The following is an 18,393-nucleotide window of genomic DNA, read 5'->3' on the forward strand; positions in this document are numbered from 1 at the left end:
GTAGATGAATGGAAGAAATCTAAATCCAGATGAAAATCACATGTTTCATGTCCTCAGAGTGTCTGATGGATCTGTGACATAAAATTGAGCGGGAATCACGTGTTTCTTGGCCCTCTCTTTTTTTCTTCTTCTGTTTTTGTTCTTTTTTCTGGTACGTTCTTGCCTCCTTAATAAAGTAATATTCAAAGCGAAATTCTTGAGCCAAAATTGGAAGCAAGGGCTCTCATCTTTTTCTCATTCTTTTCATGGCTCAAGGCAAGAACAGTAGAAAGGTTGAAAAGCAGATGCTATGATGATGTAGTATGGAAGAGTAACTAGGGACAATCAGTTCTGAAAAAAAAAAAAAAAAAAAAGGGACAATCAGTTCTGATAAAAAAAAAAAAAAAAAAAAGGGACAATCAGTTGATGAATTCGTTGGTTAACTGCAAATCGTTTGATGGGTATTTATGAGAAGATGAGTCTATCAAACGGTTTTCAGGTGTAATATAGACGAGAAAGCAAAGTACAAGATTTCCTTCAGTGAGGGAAACCACTGATGATGATGATACATTGCTGACTCTGGAATTCTAGGTTGCCATTTACGATCATCTTCAGGAACACAGTTCTTGGAAATTCCTTATAAATGCATGCCTTAGTACTGCATCTGAATCAATCTCCAATCTGTGAATGTTTGTGAATTAGAAATGAGTGAGAGAGGTGATTGTGAGAAAACCATGGATCCTGAGCTCCACCGGGCTGCCAGGAAAGGTGTTATTACCCAGTTAAAACTAGCCCACAGCCCCAGGGTTGATCAGCAAGCAACAAAGTCAATGTCGAACTCGGCACTACATATTGCTCTGTACCATAGACGGGAGAATTTTGCGAGGGAGCTCTGCAACCAGTATCCGTTGCTCGTCACTCTGCCAAACGACCATGGAGACACTCCATTGCACTTGGTGGCGAGGGATGGAAGTGGAGATCTAGCTAGATTTCTCATCTCAAAAATAAGCCCAGATGTTGAAGGTGCAGCTGGGAATCTGAGAATGAGAAACAAGGATAATTTCACGCCTTTGCATGAGGCCGTTCGAAGCCAAAATATTGAAGTGGCGAAGTCGCTGATGCAGGCTGATAGCAGTTGGTCAACTTATGACAATGATGCTGACAAATCTCTGCTATACTTAGCCGCTAAATCTGGAGAGCTGGCTATGGTCAAGTTGATCTTAAAGAAGGCATCAACATATGATGGTTCCAAGGGTGAAAAAGCCTTGTATGAAGCTGCAGCCAACCATCATTTTGGTAAACTTTCTTTCGATCCTTCTCTCTACCAAAATTTTCAGATATTAAGTCTTGAATCAGGGGTTTGATGACCAGTTCTCTGAATATTTATTCTTTCTCTGTTTCAGATATTGTGGATGAAATTTCAGAAAAGAAAATACAACTCATCAATGAGGCAGATGAAAATGAAAAAACTCCTCTCCACCATGCAGCGGAATATGGGCATGAACGCACCATTATAAAGAAATTGATAGAGAAATACCCAGATAGTGCATTTCATTTGGACAAGAATGGTCACTCTCCACTTCATATTGCAGTAAACAGATTCCATCGCAAAGTTGTTAAGAAGCTGGTTAAACATTGCCCAGATTGTGTAGAACAGGTAAGCAAGGATGAAGAGACCGTTCTTCATTTTGCAGTGAAGAGTGGAAAGTTGAGAATGGTGATGTATATTTTGGAGATATTGGGCCTGACAAGATTGATGAACCAGCCAGACGTTCATGGAAATACACCTTTCCATGTATCTGCAAAACTCCCCTGTTCCAGGATATTTTTTTATTTTGCATTCGATGCAAGGGTGGATCATGCAGCAATTAACATCGAAAAGCAAACAGCTTTTGAAATTCAAGAAAAGCAACCTCGAAACTCAATTTTTTCCACGGTACGTATGTTTTCAATCGAAAAGCCATTGTCTCTGTGAATTCTTGTTAGTTTTTACAGCCGGTGGTGTTGTCGTAATCTGATTGATCTCATCATTGATACCCATGCAATCTAGCTAGAAATTACATCTACGTGAAACAAATATTTGATCCATTTTTAAAAAGAGTTTCACTGTATATATTATTGATGATTGACCCTGAAGGAAGTGAGAGAATGAGTGCTTACAACCCAATTCTCCATTGATGGTGAAAATCAAACCTCATTTATCATAGTAATAAATGTGATTGATTGTTGGTACTTTCAATCTTTTGGTTGCAGTTGTCGTACTTGTGGGTGAAATTTATAGGACCACAGAGTTGGCGACAATGGATAAAAAAGCTTGATAAAGAAGAGGTTGACCCAGCAGTCATTGAAGAGTACCAGAAAAATGCAAGTACTCTAGGGCTAGTTGCGACACTTATTGCCACTGTTACCTATGCATCTGCTTTACAAGTACCTGGTGGATTCAACAGTGGTGGAGATAACGGATCAATTCCAGGAATGGCTACTCTTGAAGGAGACCCATTCTTTGAAGATTTTATGATAGCTGATACCATAGCAATGGGGCTCTCTTTAACAGCTATGTTTCTCCTTCTCTTTTCCACCTACTTTAGTAACAAGAAATTCATCCTTTTCGTGGTGGCTGCCAGGATCTTGACCTTCTTGTCATTTTTATCAACTGGGATGGCTTTCATGCAAGGTGTGGCCGCAGTGTTGCCAGGTGGTGATCTCAAGAATCTCCTCACTCGTGGATTTGGAATTGCAGTTTGGTGTCCATATATTTTTGCAGTTACTGGGTTTTTCACATTTTTTTACCCTTTGGCGGTTCCTACGGCTATACTTGTTTTCCAGTCAACCCCACATTATCTTAGGAGAAGAATATGGTTTTCCAAATTTGTTTCAATTATTTGTGGCCTTTACTACTGACAATATATGCTGAAGCCTTGTGCACAGGGTGCTTTTGTTTTGTCATAAATGGCTTCAAGCTTGCTTTCAAAAATCAATAAAGCTTTGTGTGAGTTTTTTTCGTGTGCAGAAGGCGAATTCATTTTCGTTACTTCTATTCCCTTGTCTATTTTTTCATAAGGCTACTGACTGTATACATATTGGGTGGTATTTCTTTTGTTCAAATATATAAATAAGTTCATCTAGGAGTATGACAAACATCAGTAACTCGTGTGAGTTCCTGTTAATTACCAAAACGATGCAGAAGAAACACGTACAAGACAAGATCTAGCTATGTGGTTCATTTGGAGACCTCGTCCATAATCAAATACAGATAATTCTCCACTATGAAGAAGAACAGATATAATTCTAATCGCCTTTTATCCTTCTCAACTTTTTGAAAGTTTGTAAATATAGAAATAGGTGAAAACCATACTTACAAGCAACAACAAATGTCCATGTATCAAAAACACCCAAAATAACAAGAGAATTTTCAAACAATATGGAACCCACAAGAAGTTTTTTCGAAGAGTTGGAAATCTTAAACGGATTTCAAGCCTACTGGGCAATGGTCAATGTTGAAAAACGATGATTTAGACTTGCTTAGGCCCTGAAACATTTTACATGGTGAAAATTGATCTTCAACGCAATAGTTTGTTCCCAATTGAATAGACATTTATGTCGTCTTATGTTGATTGATTAATAGAGAGAATGTATTTTGTGTGGGAGTTTGTTATGAGTATGGTTTATGTCATGACCCCAGTTTTCATAGGCTTGGTGGGGCCCACATTATAGACATTCAACTAGGGCACGTGACAATTTCTCTCATTATCACCTGTTTATAACCACTAAAACAAAATGCTAAACTAAACATTTTTAAAAACAAAACAAACAACCTGTTTGACAGTTTGACTCATAAACATATATACATAGTCTAAATTCCTGTTATATTTACATTTGACATTTCAATAGTGTTTGGTTAAGTACATACAGTCTCAAAAGAATATATACATCTACAGTCCAGTTAAACAAACATTAATTGTAAGAAAATTAAAAAGAGTTTCCATCTTCAACTTTAAAGGTACTATCAGGTGGCAGTACCCTTGCCCTTATCATGTATCTGAGGACTTGTCAACGTTTACAATAGTAAGCTTTGCGATCCAATAAACAATATAGACAACCATGTAAGTAAGTAAGTCAGTTCATCATGCATCAATTATCACATCAAAATCATATAACATCATGCATTCCAATTTTCCTTTTCCTTTTTCATTATTAAACCAGACATAAGTGTTATATATAGAGAGCACCATCAGTCTAAACCACACAAGTGGCATCAGTCTCAGTCTTAGTTTTAGAGGTTCTCATCAAGAGATTCTTTTTCAGTCTTTTGGCACAAGATTAGGTGTAAGGGTGTCAATTGCGTACCGAAACTGTTTAACCCTACCAAACCGCGCCGTCTAAAACAACACTATATCGCACCGTTCAAAATCCGATACGTTACGTACCGAAACCAAATTTCTTCGATAGAGTTCCAGTTTTAGGTACTCGTACCATTGGTATGTTACCAAAACCGTACCAATTGGTACCGTACCAAATTAAAAGATATAAATGTAATTTTACAATAAAAACATTTTACCTTTACCCTATACATAATTCCCTATTTCAGTTTTTCGTTTTGTTCTTCACTCCTCTTTTTAGATTTACTTGTTTTTGTCTCTATTAATTAGATTTACTTGCTTTGTCTTTGTTAATATCAAATTGTATTGATTGTTTGGTCGCAATTTCATTAGGATTTTAATGAACTAATAACAAAAGTGGCATGGGTTTGTTCGTACAAAAAGTGTACCGTATTAGATACCGTATTTAAACCCTTTTTTTTACCGATTTAATATTGAAATCATACCGAACCGTTTTTGCAAATACCAAAACTATACCGTACCGTGTAAATTCGGTATAGTACGTTTCTGGTTTTTTATATTCAAAGTTGGTACCGTACTAAAACCGTACCGAATTACCAAAATCGTACCGATTAACACCCTTACTTCCAGTCTATTTGGTGCTACCATTGTCTTCATTTGTTGGGATTGTAGCAGGGACTCCTCTATGTATATGAGTCTTATCTCAAACATTTGTAATGCTCGCTGGCTATCACGTCTTGACTCTACCATCTCTTGACACATTGTTCTAAACATTTCTTGTACTTAAATGTTTTTCTAGTGGGGCCCTGTGAATCACTTCATTTTCACTCACCCTCTCTGACCCATTTGGAGGAGAAGAATTTATTGTTCCTCTATCTTTACCATTCACCTTGTTATCATTCTAGTAGAGATCCCACCAGGCATAACAAAACTGTTTCACTAAGAAAACACAATCTGGTTTGTGCAAGCATGTCAAGGCCAAGGAATGACCCGAAGGAGTCTGACTCAAGGAATTCATGGGTTCTCTTTACTTTGAGTATTGAGATTTTTTATGCCTTTTGGGAGAAGGCAACCAAAACTCGTGGAATCCTTTAATGGTGGACTTGAACCATTGTAAAACTACATTACATGCTCAGACTAGGATAAAAAGAAGAACATAGATAAAAGTGTTTTGTTCTTCATTGATTTGTGAGTGTTGTTTTCCAAGTAGAAAACATCAAGCATTTACATGATAAGAACATAACTACCTACAAATAACTAATCTTTGGATAAAGATCCCAACAATTTGGGAGTACAGAACTGTAAGGGAATAAACAACTACCACAAACTGCTTCAACCGCTTCCTTCTTCCTTAGTTTTGGTCAGCCCAACGATTCTGTTTTTTGTCCAGGGCTAATACTGTACTGGCTCTTTAGTCCAAGTGCATATTTATCTTCGTTATCACTGAACTGGGTTACTACCAATTAGTTTTCTCAGGAACTAGCATAACCAAAAGAGAGCCGATATCATTTTACTTCTCAGGTGAATTGTATTGGCGAAACCTATGTGGCAAAAGCAATTCAACGAAAGGAATCACATGTTTCTTGCCCCCTTGATAAAATAACATTCAAAAAGAAATTCTTGGGACAAAAGAAAAAGCAAGCGCCTACTTTTTTTCATTCTATCATGGCTCAAGGCAAGAACAATATAAAGGTCGTCAAAGAAGGGAACATGGAATAGGAACTAGGGAAATTCAGTTGATGGTGAATTCCTTGGTTAATCGCAAACCGTTTGATGGGTATTTATGATAACATGAGTCTATCAAACAAACAGTTTTCAGGTGTAATGAAGACGAGAAATTAAAGAATAAGATTTCCTGCTTTTAGTGAGGGTCACCACTGACGATGACGAGACATTGCTGACGCTGGAATCCCAAGTAGCCCATTTACGCCATCGATCGTTCTTGAGGAAAACAGTTGTTGAAATTTCTTTATAAATATCTTATTGCATATCAATCAATCTCTAATCCATAAAATTAAGTTTGTGAAAGAAGAGGTGATTGTGAGAAAACCATGGATCCTGAACTCCACAGGGCTGCTTGTCAAGGTGATATTACCCAGCTAAAACCAGCCCACAACCCCGATGTAGATCAGCAAGCAACGAAGATGAAGTCGAACACAGCACTGCATATTGCTCTGTTCCATGGGCAGGACAAGTTTGCGAAGGAGCTCTGCAACAAGTATCCGACGCTGCTCACTCGGGCAAACAAGGATGGCGACACTCCGTTGCACTTGGTGGCGAGGGATGCTAGATTTCTGGTGGCGAGGGATGGAAGTGGAGATCTAGCTAGATTTCTGATGGCGAGGGATGGAAGTGGAGATCTAGCTAGATTTCTCATCTCAAAAATAACCCAACATGTTGAATGTGCAGCTGCAGCTGGGAAGCTGAGAATGAGAAACAAGGATAATTTGACGCCTTTGCATGAGGCCGTTCGAAACAACAATATTGAAGTGGCGAAGTTGCTGATGGCGGCAGACAGCTGTTGGGCAGCTCACGATAATGATGCTGACAACTCTCTGCTTTACTTAGCTGCTGATTCTGGATCGGTAGATATGGTCAAGTTGATCTTAGAGAAGGCATCAACATATGATGGCTCCAAAGGTGAAAAAGCCTTGTATAAAGCTGCAGCCAACCATGATTTTGGTAACTAGCTTGTTCTTTCAATCCTTCTGTCAACCAATATTCTTTTTCTTCTTCTCAATTAATTGGTAAGTTAGTCTTTCAATCCTTTTCATCCCTGACCTGCGGTTGGGGCTAGGGTGTCTAGATCTCAATCCAAGACCTATTTGGATTCAGGGTGGACCAGTGATCTATAGGAATCTGATCAAAGATGATCTTCTTGATTTTAGGCATATCAAGTAGATCATGAGTTGAAAAATCAAGTATTGAATCAGGTGTCTCTGACCAGATCTCTGAATATATATATCTATCATTTTTTTTTATCTGTTTCAGCCATTGTGGACGAAATTTCAGAAAAGAATATACAGATAATCCAGAAGGCAGATGAAAATGGAAAAACTCCTCTCCACCATGCAGCGGAATATGGGGATGACCGCACCATTATAAAGAAATTGATAGAGAGATACCCATATAGTGCATTTCATTTGGACAAGGATGGTCACTCTCCACTCCATATTGCAGTACAGGGATTCCACAGCAATGTTGTTCGCCAGCTGATTAAACATTCCCCAGATTGTCTTGAACAGTTAAGCAAGGATGAAGAGACCGTTCTTCATTTTGCAGTGAAGAGTGAAAAGTTGAGAATGGTGGTGTATATTGTGGAGAAACTGGGTCTCACAAGATTGTTGAACCAGCCAGACGTTCATGGAAATACACCTTTCCATGTATCTGCAAGTCTCTCCTGTTCTAGGATATTCTTTTATTTTGCATTCGATGCAAGGGTAGAGCGAGAGGCAATTAACAACGAAAAGCTAACAGCTTTTGACATTCAAGACAAGCAACCTCGAAACTCAATTTTTTCCGCGGTATGTATGTTTTCAATCTTTATGTTCTCATTGAGTGAGGATCATCTCCTTTGACGGGTGCTACCTGAACGGCTTTATAACTACAAGTATATGGGGCTTACAAGAAAAAAATTATAAAAAATGATTCCATCACTAATACCCTATGGGCTCCGCTAAATTTGTGGTGGACGGCCGTCAAACCTGTCATGGGAGAGGATCCGGAGTCACCTTATTCTCCATTAATGGTAAAAAAGGCAAACCTCATTCTGTCATAGATATATAAGCAATTATGCTGAGAATGTGATTGTTTGTTTGCAATTTCAATCTTTTGGTTTCAGATGTCGAACATGTGGGTGAAATTTATAGGACCAGCGAGTTGGCGAAAATGGATAAAGAAGCTTGATAGAGAAGAGGAGAACCAAGCAACCATTGACAAATACAAGGAAATGGTCAACACTCTAGGGACAGTTGCAACACTCATTACCACTGTTACCTTTGCATCTGCTTTACAAGTACCTGGTGGTTTCAGCAGCGGTGGAGACAACAGCTCAGCTTCAGGAATGGCTACTCTTGCAGGAGACCCATTCTTTGAGGATTTTATGATAGCTGATACCATAGCAATGGGTCTCTCCTTAACAGCTATGTTTCTCATTCTCTTTTCCACCTATTTTAATAACAAGAAATTTATCATTTTCATGGAAGCTGCCAGGATCTTGACCTTCTTGTCATTTCTATCTACTGGGATGGCTTTCATGGAAGGTGTGGCCGCAGTGTTGCCAGGTGGTGATCTCAAAAATCTCATCACTCGTGGGTTTGGAATTGCAGTCTGGTGCCCATATATTTTTGCAATTGTTGGGTTTCTCATATTTTTTTACCCTTTGGTGGTTCCTACGGCCATATTTGTTTTCCAATCAACACCACAAAGTCTTAGGAAAAGGATATGGTTTTCCAGATTTGCTTCAATTATTTGTTTCCTTTACCACTGATTTATGTTGGAGCCTTGTGCACGGGGTGTGCTTATTGTGTAATAAATCGCTCCAAGATTGGAAATCTGTAAAGCTTTGTGCGTCTTAGTTTGTGTGCAGAAGGAGAATTCATATTCATTACTTCTATTTTTTTTTTAATGAATATTCTTTTTTTTCCCCTTTTTTTATATGGGGGTGGGTTAATCCACCAGACAACTTGAATTTAGAATAACCAGCAGTTAAATAGTCAGCTTCCTTATTCTTTGACCTTTGAACAAAAGTAAAAGTAGAGATAGATAAGGAACAAGATAGCCTTGTGGATTCAGTGACAATCACTTGGGAAGCCCAGTCGATGGAAGAGGGCTTTCCATTGAGAGCTTGCAGCACCAAAGGTAGGCAATAGATATGATGTGAAGTTCCAAAAAGTTTAGGGAATGAGCCAGGAGAACATCATTCCTAGCACTCTCAGCTTCCATGGTAGTAGAAGAGTAGGCGGCTCTTTATATATATTGGGGTTGGGGCTATTACATATACCCACAAAGAAAATCTGACTTACGAGTGGCATTGATTATTAACAACACGCCAATCCTTTGATGGTAATAAGACTATAATCGAGGGGAATATTTTTTGTGTGAGAGAGAGAATAATGGCATTGGCCAGCTTTTGATTAGCTACTATCATACACTTAATCACAGGTTGAACATAGACAAAAGTGCCACAAATGGTAAGCACCTAATGGAGAGGCCATAGTTGGAAGTCAAGTTGGGCTAAGAATCATGGACTGGAACCTCCATTTAAAACCTTATTATTGGATAACCCCATTAATTAACAAGATGGTAATGGAATTCGATTTTCATAACCATCAATGGAATGGAATTCCTAATGGCATTAAGACAAAATACCGAGTGGATTCCAATCTATCATTGGCTTTCCAATGGGTACATGCTATATTTTGATAAATGTTTGCACGAGAATTGGATATGGAATGTACTAGCATGCTAGTGTCCATAGGGATCTGACAATCAAGTTATGCAAGGTTCTTTCTACCTCAGCGTATCAAGGACTCCAATGCTTTTTGGTAGAAAGCAACAAAAACTCAATGGGATTTTTTAATGGCGAACCTAAACCATTGCTATGCCATGAATATAACGTAGGACAAAGAAGGAAAACTAGACTAAAGATAAAGCATGCAACATGTTGTGTTGTGGAAGTGTTATCTTCCCCTAACAAATTAGTAAATTCAGGGATTTCAAAATTTTAACCTATGTCAACCTAGTCAAAGTACTTTGGATAGGTTTTCAATACACCAGCCTCATCATTGGCTTATAGGCAAGGTTTATTTGGTCCTGAATCAAATTGGATTATCCCTTCTTGGTCAATCAAAATAGAAAATTGCACCCTCTGTGGCCCAAAGTCAAGTCGATCACCTTGTCCCTCCAAAAGAGCACCCATTTGCGAAAAGTGGATCCCGATTGGGTGCTACTGGACCTTGGTAAAAATTTTATGGTAGATTTTGCCATTAGTTTTGGAATGGATTTATTGGAGGCAAATGATGAACATTATAACAACCACTTGCACTTTGTAAGTTAGGCAAGTGATTAGACCCAATGGGGACTGCATTTGCCGTTGTTGACACTCGTGGTGGATGTATTGGATAATTTACCTAATTTGCCTGTCTAGAAGACTACGCCACTAGGTTGTCATGGACATGCGAGCACTTCAACATGGAATGACTCCCGACGCATGAGGCTTCCAGTCTATTTGGCGCTACCATTGTCTTCATTTGTTGGGATTGTAGCAAGGACTCCTCTATGTATAGGAGTCTTATCTCAAACATTTGAAGTACTCGCTGACAATCACGTCTGGACTCTGCCAAACCTTGACACATTGTTCTAAACATTTCTTTTACTTAAATGTTTTAATAGTGGGGCTCTTGTGAATCACTTCATTTTCACTCACCCTCTCTGACCCATTTGGAGGAGAAGAATTTATTCTTCCTCTATCCTTACCATTCACCTTGTTATCATTCTAGTTGAGATCCCACTGGGCATACCAAAATTGTTTCACTAAAAAAAACACACAAACACAATCTGGTTTGTGCAAGCATGTCAAGGTCATTCCTTTCACTAAGAAAACACAATCTGGTTTGTGAAAGCATGTCAAGGCCAAGTGACCCAAGGAATCTGACTCAAGGAATCCATGGGTTCTCTCTGCTTTGAGTATTGAGGTTTTTTATGCCTTTTGGGAGAAGGCAACAGAAACTCGTGGAATCCTTTAACGATGGACTTAAACCATTGTAAAACTACACTACATGCTATGACTAGGATAAAAAGAAGAACATAAATAAATAAAAGTGTTTTGTTCTTCATGATTTGTGAGTGTTGTTTTCCAGGTACAAAACATCAAGCATTTATGGAATAAGAACATAACTACCTACAAATAACTAATCTTTGGATAAAGATCCCAACAATTTGGGAGTATGCAACTATAAGGGAATAAACAACTACCACAAACTGCTTCAACGACTTACTTCTTCCTTAGTTTTGGTCAGCCCAATGATTCCATTTTTTGTCCAAGGCTATTATTGTACTGGCTCTTTAGTCCAAGTGTTTTTGTTATTATTATTATTATTATTTTTTTATGATGATAAAAGAGAAATTATGATTATAGAGGTAAGCAACAGTTACAGCTAATTTGAGACATAGTGTCTGTATATTTAGAACATATGTCTCCAGTAGTCAGGCTCAGTAGCCAGTCCCTTGTGGTGTCATGTTTTTTATTACAAACTTCTAGTTTCAATGTGATTGGTATCATCATCGCTAATAAAGGGAAGTGGGTGGGTGATAGTTGTGGTATCTCCCTGCCTTTTGTTAGATATTTGTCTAGAGTTTGATCATACCAAATGTACCATAGTTGTACATTGGTTTGATTAGCTCTTTTTATTACAGTCCAAATAGTTTCTAATAAAAACTTCAGAAGTTGCTCTGGTTGTGCCCTACCTTATTGTAGGTCTTTAATGATTCCATTTTCCAGCAATTCTACGCTCCATCTGTCTCCCTGTGGCTCAATAGATATACCTGCACATAAGAATGTTGGAAAGTTTCCAAAATTTGTTTGTGAAATCAAACAATTAAGACATCTAGTTGATGAAGTAGCATCATTATTTGTCATCTCCTCTAAGTGATTTTGGTAAAGTTTTTGGTCCCTTGATCCATCTATTTACATTATTTAATAGTTGAATTGGGTTAAGCTTTTTATTATTAATAGTTTAGCATTCCTTTCTAACCAGATGAAATAGCATGTTGTTATAAAAATTGAGAGAAACCATTTTTTATGTATGTTTATCCATGTTCCATTCATGAAGGAATGAATAGCAATGATTAAGGATAGAATTGTTTCTGATGAACTTTGTTCGCAACCCTAGCGGTCATACTACCCATATTCTCTTTGTCCAATCACATGATATGAAAAGATGCCATATCGATTCTCCGGAGATGTTGCATATGACACATGTTTGGCTTGTGACTATCCATTTTGGGAGGATCTTCTTTGTTGGCAGTCCTGCATTTAATAGGCGCCAAAATAAAGTTGGATGTAAATGTAACTTCCAAAAAAACCCTCCACCAATGTGCTACGTTTGGTTTTGGATCATGATTGTTTATCTTAGCAAGTGCTATTCCTACTAGTTTAGCAGTAAATTTTGATATAAGTGACAGCCATGAGTCCATAGTTGGGGTTGGGTTAATTGAAGAAACTGGCAAGGGATAGAGTGGAGATATTAAGCCTGTGAGATTCTGCTGATTTGCCTCCCTATTGCTTTGTTGTTCATACACTTCTCTGACAGTAGCTTGCCAAGTGCATATTTATCTTCGTTATCACTGAACCGGGTTACTACCAATTAGTTTTCTCAGGAACTAGCATAACCAAAAGAGAGCCGATATCATTTTACTTCTCAGGTGAACTGTATTGGCCGAAACCTATGTGGCAAAAGCAATTCAACGAAAGGAATCACATGTTTCTTGCCCCCTTGATAAAATAACATTCAAAAAGAAATTCTTGGGACAAAAGAAAAAGCAAGGGCCTACTTCTTTTTTTAATTCTACCATGGCTCAAGGCAAGAACAATATAAAGGTCGTCTCATAAGGAGGAATATGAAATAGGAATTAGGGAAATTCAGTTGATGGTGAATTCATCTGATAATCGCAAACCGTTTGATGGATTTATGATAACATGAGTCTATCAAACAAACAGTTTTCAGGTGTAATATAGACGAGAAATTAAAGAATAAGATTTCCTGCTTTTAGCGAGGGTCACCACTGACGATGACGATACATTGCTGACACTGGAATTCCAAGTAGCCCATTTACGCCATCGATGTACTTAGGGAATGAAACAGTTGTTGAAAATTCCTTATAAATATCGCTTTGCATCTCAATCAATCTCTAATCCATAATATTAACATGAGTGAAAGAAGACGTGATTGTGAGAAAACCATGGATCCTGAGCTCTACCAGGCTGCTAGGAAGGGGGGAATTACCCAGCAAAAACACGCCCCCCCCCCCGATATAAAACCGCAAGGAAGGGGGGGGGGGGGGCACCCCCCCCCCCTTTTTTCCTTTTCCCGGGGGGGGGGGGGGGGGGGGGGGGGGGCCGCCCACCAACCCCCCCCCCCCCCGCCCGGGGGGGGGGGGGGGGGCCGCCCCCGCGCGGGGGGGGGGGGGGGGGGGGGGGGGGGGGGGGGGGTGTGGTTGGTGGTGGGGGGGGGGGGGGGGGGGGGGGGGGGGGGTTTGTTTGTTTTGGGGGGGGGGGGGGGGGGGGGGGGGGGGGGGTTTTCTCCCTTTAAAAAAAACAAAAAAATAAGCGGCGGGGGGGGGGGGACCTATGAAGGGGCCGGAGGGGGCCATGGCCCCCCCCGGATTTTTTTAAATTTTATCCATATTCTCCCTAATTCTTTTAATTTTTCCGGTTTTTTCTCTTCCTACATGTGAAATGTCACTATTTGGCCCCCCCCAATATTGTGAACAATTTTTAAATGTAAAATGATGGGTATAAATGTCATTCCTAATAAAAACACTAATCCATCAATCCCTATTTATTCTCCCCTCTCTTCTCTCTCGTCTTTTATTCCTATTTATTCTCTTATGTTTCTATAAACGTCGGTTAAAGGAAATTTTTGAAAAAAAAAATCTTATTAGGTATTCAAAAATCAAAATATTATTTCTAATTAAAAACTAACTCTTCATCCCTATTTATTCTCTTATCTCCTCTCCTCTATCCTCTTCTTTTCCTATTTATTCTCTTCCCCTTCTATAAGCGGGGCTTAAGAAAATTTGGAAAAAAATCTACTCCACAATTAAGTCTCTTTCTCTTTCTCAATTTATTCATTGTTTCTTTTTTTCTCTTTTCTTTTGTTATTCTTTTTAATTTGATTTTATATTCTATGTTTCTTTATTTCTTCTGCAATTTTTGTTATTTGATTTTGTATTGTGAATAAAATGTCTATAGTTAGTAGGTAACTAACTACCATTGATTTGCATCTCTTACCTAAAAAAAATTTTTGGTTTACATCTCCTACCAATGAAAATTTTGGTTTGCATTTAACTTTTTAAGGTTGAAGTCATGTGTATATATTTTTTTATATTGTTGCTTTAATTTTACCTATATTTTGTCGAAAAAAAAATATATCATTATCAATAATTTATCATTTTTTCAAATATGTGTGGGCCCCACAAAATATATATGGGTCTATTCTTTAATTTAATAAAATAATTTAGCGGTGGGACCCCAAATAGGAAGGTTGGGTTTTTTGGGCCCCATGGTGGGGGGGGGGGGGGGGGGGGGGTGGGGGGGGGGGGGGGGGGGGGGGGGGGGGGGGGGGGGGGAAAAGGGGGGGGTGGGGGGGGGGGGGGGGGGGGGGGGGCGGAGAAGGGGGGGGGGGGGGGGGGGGGGGGGGGGGGGGGGGGGGGGGGGGGGGGGGGGGGGGGGGGGGGGGGGGGGCGGGTTGGGGGGGGGGGGGGGGGTGGATCGGTAGATATGGTCAAGTTGATCTTAGAGAAGGCATCAACATATGATGGCTCCAAAGGTGAAAAAGCCTTGTATAAAGCTGCAGCCAACCATGATTTTGGTAACTTCTGTCAACCAATATTTTTTTTTTCTTCCCAATTTGGTAAGTTGGTCTTTCAATCCTCTTCATCCCTAACCTGCGTTTGGGGCTAGGGTGTCTCAATCAAGGACCATGCTTGGGAGCAGCATGGTCCAGATCCAATGTGAGGTCCACATTGAATCAGGGGTTTGATGACCAAGTTCTCTGAATATTTATTCTTTCTCTCTTTCAGATATTGTGGAAGAAATTTCAAAAATGAAAATACAACTCATCAATGAGGCAGATGAAAATGGAAAAACTCCTCTCCACCATGCAGCGAAATATGGGGATGACCGCACCATTATAAAGAAATTGATAGAGAGATACCCAGATAGTGCATTTCATTTGGACAAGAATGGTCACTCTCCACTTCATATTGCAGTAGAGAGATTCCATTTTAAATTTGTTCGCAAGCTGATTAAACTTTGCCCAGACTGTATAGAACAGGTAAGCAAGAATGAAGAGACCGTCCTACATTTTGCAGTGAAGAGTGAAAAGTTGAGAATGGTGACGTATATTGTGGAGGAACTGGGTCTCACAAGATTGTTGAACCTGCCAGACGTTCATGGAAATACACCTTTCCATGTATCTGCAAAACTCTCCTGTTCCAGGATATTCTTTTATTTTGCATTCGATGCAAGGGTAGAGCATGAGGCACTTAACAACGAAAATCAAACAGCTTTTGACATTCAAGACAAGCAACCTCGAAACTCAATTTTTTCAAGGGTATGTATGTGTTCAATCTTATGATCATATTGGGTGCGGATCATCTTCCTGACGGGTACGTGCTACCTCGACGGCTTTATATCAAACCCGTCATGGGAGAGGATCCAGAGTCACCTTATTCTCCATTAATGGTAAAAGGCAAACCTCATTCTGTCATAGATATATAAGCAATTATGCTGAGAATGTGATTGTTTGTTCGTAATTTCAATCTTTTGGTTTCAGATGTCGAACTCGTGGGTGAAATTTATACAACGACCAGGAAGTTGGCGGGAATGGATACAGAACTTTGATAGAGAAGAGGTTGACCCAGCATTCATTGACAAATTCAAGGATAATGCCGAAACTCTAGGGACAGTTGCAACACTCATTACCACTGTCACCTTCGCATCTGCTTTACAAGTACCTGGTGGTTTCAGCAGCGGTGGAAATAATAGCTCAACTCCAGGAATGGCTACTCTTGCAGGAGACCCATTCTTTGAGGATTTTATGATAGCTGATACCATAGCAATGGCGCTCTCCTTAACGGCTATGTTTCTCATTCTCTTTTCCACCTATTTTAATAACAGGAACTATATCATTTTCGTGGAAGCTGCCAGGATCTTGATCTTCTTGTCATTTCTATCTACTGGGATGGCTTTCATGGAAGGTGTGGCCGCAGTGTTGCCAGGTGGTGATCTCAAGAATCTCATCACTCGTGGATTTGGAATTTCAGTTTGGTGCCCATATATTTTTGCAATTGTTGGGTTTCTTACATTTTTTTACCCTTTGGTGGTTCCTACGGCTATATATGTTTTCCAATCAACACCGCATTATATTAGGAAAAGGATTTGGAGTTCCAAATATACTTGGAAATTTACTTCAATTATTTGTTTCCTTCACCACTGAATTATGTTGGAGCCTTGTGCACGGGGTGTGCTTTCATTGTGTAATAAATGGCCTCAAGATTGGAAATCAATAAAGCTTTGTGCGTTTCAGTTTGTGTGCTGAAGGAGAATTCATTTTCATTACTTCTATTCGTTTGTCTTTTTTTTTTAATGTAATAAATACTTTATTAAGCAAAAGTATTTATATATTAGATAGTTCCTCCATATCGATCGGTCATGCTAAGCCGACCAATTTGACATCAGTTACAAGATTGACCTTGTCGAAGAGGTTGATATTTTAAGCGGTTAGCTGAGTATCATCAATTAAAAATAAAATAAAAAAAAGTCCTTGAGATTGGGATTCATGTGTGTCAAAAGTTCTATCATTTACATACAAGAAATACACTTAATTTTTTTTTATTTTTTTTTTTTTAGCCTGCTAAATGTCGGCCCCTGAGAGGGGTGGAAATACAATAAAATGGGGGGTGGGTCAATCCACCAAGTTTGAACAACTTGAATTTAGAACAACCAGCAGCCAAATAGTCAGCTTCCTTATTCTTTGACTTTTAGTTTTGAACAAAAGTAAAAGTAGAGATAGAGAACGAACAAGATAGCCTTGTGGATTCAGTGACAATCACTTGGGAAACCCAGTCGATGGAAGAGGGCTTTCCATTGAGAGCTTGCAGCACCAAAGGTAGGCAATCAGATATGATGTGAAGTTCCAAAAAGTTTTAGGGAATGAGCCAGGAGAACATCATCCCTAGCACTCTCAGCTTCCATGGTAGTAGAAGAGTAGGCGGCTCCGTAGGAGCATCGACAGGCCACAAACCAATTCTCGAGGTCCCTTATAATTACAAGCCTCTCTCCCATTGAGGTATTTGGGCACCAAGTTCCATCAACATGAATTTGGAATGTAGTGCACAGCTCAACCCTAGATTCCTCATAATTTGGTCTTATTTCCATTGCCACCAATGGGGTGAAGAGACACACCTAACACTCTGTGAAATTTGAGTAGATCTTGCTTAAAGTAGCTTCAATGTTTGGTACAACCTGGTCAAAAATGAAGGTGTTCCTAGACTTCCAAATTTGCCAACGACTTTGAAGCCATGCCAACTCTAAATAGGTCTTGAAAGGCCCCTCTGTAATCTCCTAAAATTTTACCCATTGGTTTTAAGACCGCAAACCTAGAGCTTGAGTAGACGACAACTATTGACCATCCAAATTGAGCCCAAAGATTTAGAATTTGAACCTATGAAAGTTGACGACCATGAAGAAGACTTGACCACTCTAATGGAATTTAGGAGGAGAGAGAAAGTTTGTTCGGAAAGCATAAAAATAAGATTTTGGCATACCCAAAAATTGATGCTAAATTACTCAAATGTCAAAGTAAACTATACCAATGATTAGGCCTTGAAGTGAATTTTCTACCCTCCGAAGCCTGTCGAAATCAACCTTAATGAAGAAGATAGAAAGCTGGTCTATTGGGGCCGGTTGCATGGCTAGATCGACCGCCCCATACCTAGATTCAAGGCAGTTTCAAGATTTCGGGTTTAAAATCCTATTTTATGGTTCTCTCACCTCATAAACGCATTGTTTATGCTAGAGGGAGGCTAAGAATGTAAGAGAGAGGAAGAACTTGGAGTTTGAAGAATACTTTCATATTTGGCGGTGCCAAAGCACAAATCACAAGGAGAATCACATGTTGAGGTCAGAAGACTTTGAAAACACTATTCACTACTTCTCCTTGGTGTATTTATGATGAGCTTTTGTAATAAAGATGGTTGTTGTGGGAGTTGGATGATATTGAATGTTAGTTGAGCTCCAAGTCTCTCAACCTTTTTTTTTTTTTTTTTTTTTTTTGATAAGAAGAAGAGC

At 39.3% G+C, this 18,393-nt stretch overlaps 3 protein-coding genes across 3 annotated transcripts; all 3 read left to right on the forward strand.

Annotated features, from left to right (window-relative positions):
• The first annotated feature begins 498 nt into the window (after positions 1 to 498).
• LOC148999642 (protein ACCELERATED CELL DEATH 6-like) lies at positions 499 to 2,978 on the forward strand. Its single transcript, XM_089140848.1, has 3 exons — positions 499 to 1,275; positions 1,383 to 1,915; positions 2,233 to 2,978. The coding sequence occupies exons 1-3, from the start codon at positions 684 to 686 to the stop codon at positions 2,878 to 2,880; spliced, it is 1,773 nt and encodes a 590-aa protein (XP_088996974.1). The 5' UTR covers positions 499 to 683; the 3' UTR covers positions 2,881 to 2,978.
• Positions 2,979 to 6,343: 3,365 nt separating this feature from the next.
• On the forward strand, positions 6,344 to 8,908 carry LOC148999643 (protein ACCELERATED CELL DEATH 6-like). Its single transcript, XM_089140849.1, has 3 exons — positions 6,344 to 7,001; positions 7,311 to 7,843; positions 8,161 to 8,908. The coding sequence occupies exons 1-3, from the start codon at positions 6,371 to 6,373 to the stop codon at positions 8,806 to 8,808; spliced, it is 1,812 nt and encodes a 603-aa protein (XP_088996975.1). The 5' UTR covers positions 6,344 to 6,370; the 3' UTR covers positions 8,809 to 8,908.
• A 5,905-nt stretch (positions 8,909 to 14,813) lies between these two features.
• LOC148999644 (protein ACCELERATED CELL DEATH 6-like) lies at positions 14,814 to 16,561 on the forward strand. The gene is made up of 3 exons (XM_089140594.1): positions 14,814 to 14,911; positions 15,123 to 15,655; positions 15,878 to 16,561. The coding sequence occupies exons 1-3, from the start codon at positions 14,821 to 14,823 to the stop codon at positions 16,538 to 16,540; spliced, it is 1,287 nt and encodes a 428-aa protein (XP_088996720.1). The 5' UTR covers positions 14,814 to 14,820; the 3' UTR covers positions 16,541 to 16,561.
• Positions 16,562 to 18,393: the final 1,832 nt, after the last annotated feature.

The sequence above is a fragment of the Hakea prostrata genome, chromosome 11 (assembly GCF_041222555.1).
Source record: "Hakea prostrata isolate BN-2017 chromosome 11, UWA_Hpros_2, whole genome shotgun sequence".
In the NCBI taxonomy this organism is placed as follows: Eukaryota; Viridiplantae; Streptophyta; class Magnoliopsida; order Proteales; family Proteaceae; genus Hakea; species Hakea prostrata.

Bases quoted from the DNA above. Each gene is read 5' to 3' on its own strand.
- LOC148999642 (XM_089140848.1), top strand. From the start codon at position 684: ATGAGTGAGAGAGGTGATTGTGAGAAAACCATGGATCCTGAGCTCCAC. The intron at 1,276-1,382 runs GTAAACTTTCTT...TCTCTGTTTCAG, and splicing joins TGCAGCCAACCATCATTTTG to ATATTGTGGATGAAATTTCA. The intron at 1,916-2,232 runs GTACGTATGTTT...TTTTGGTTGCAG, and splicing joins GAAACTCAATTTTTTCCACG to TTGTCGTACTTGTGGGTGAA.
- LOC148999643 (XM_089140849.1), top strand. From the start codon at position 6,371: ATGGATCCTGAACTCCACAGGGCTGCTTGTCAAGGTGATATTACCCAG. The intron at 7,002-7,310 runs GTAACTAGCTTG...TATCTGTTTCAG, and splicing joins TGCAGCCAACCATGATTTTG to CCATTGTGGACGAAATTTCA. The intron at 7,844-8,160 runs GTATGTATGTTT...TTTTGGTTTCAG, and splicing joins GAAACTCAATTTTTTCCGCG to ATGTCGAACATGTGGGTGAA.
- LOC148999644 (XM_089140594.1), top strand. From the start codon at position 14,821: ATGGTCAAGTTGATCTTAGAGAAGGCATCAACATATGATGGCTCCAAA. The intron at 14,912-15,122 runs GTAACTTCTGTC...TCTCTCTTTCAG, and splicing joins TGCAGCCAACCATGATTTTG to ATATTGTGGAAGAAATTTCA. The intron at 15,656-15,877 runs GTATGTATGTGT...TTTTGGTTTCAG, and splicing joins GAAACTCAATTTTTTCAAGG to ATGTCGAACTCGTGGGTGAA.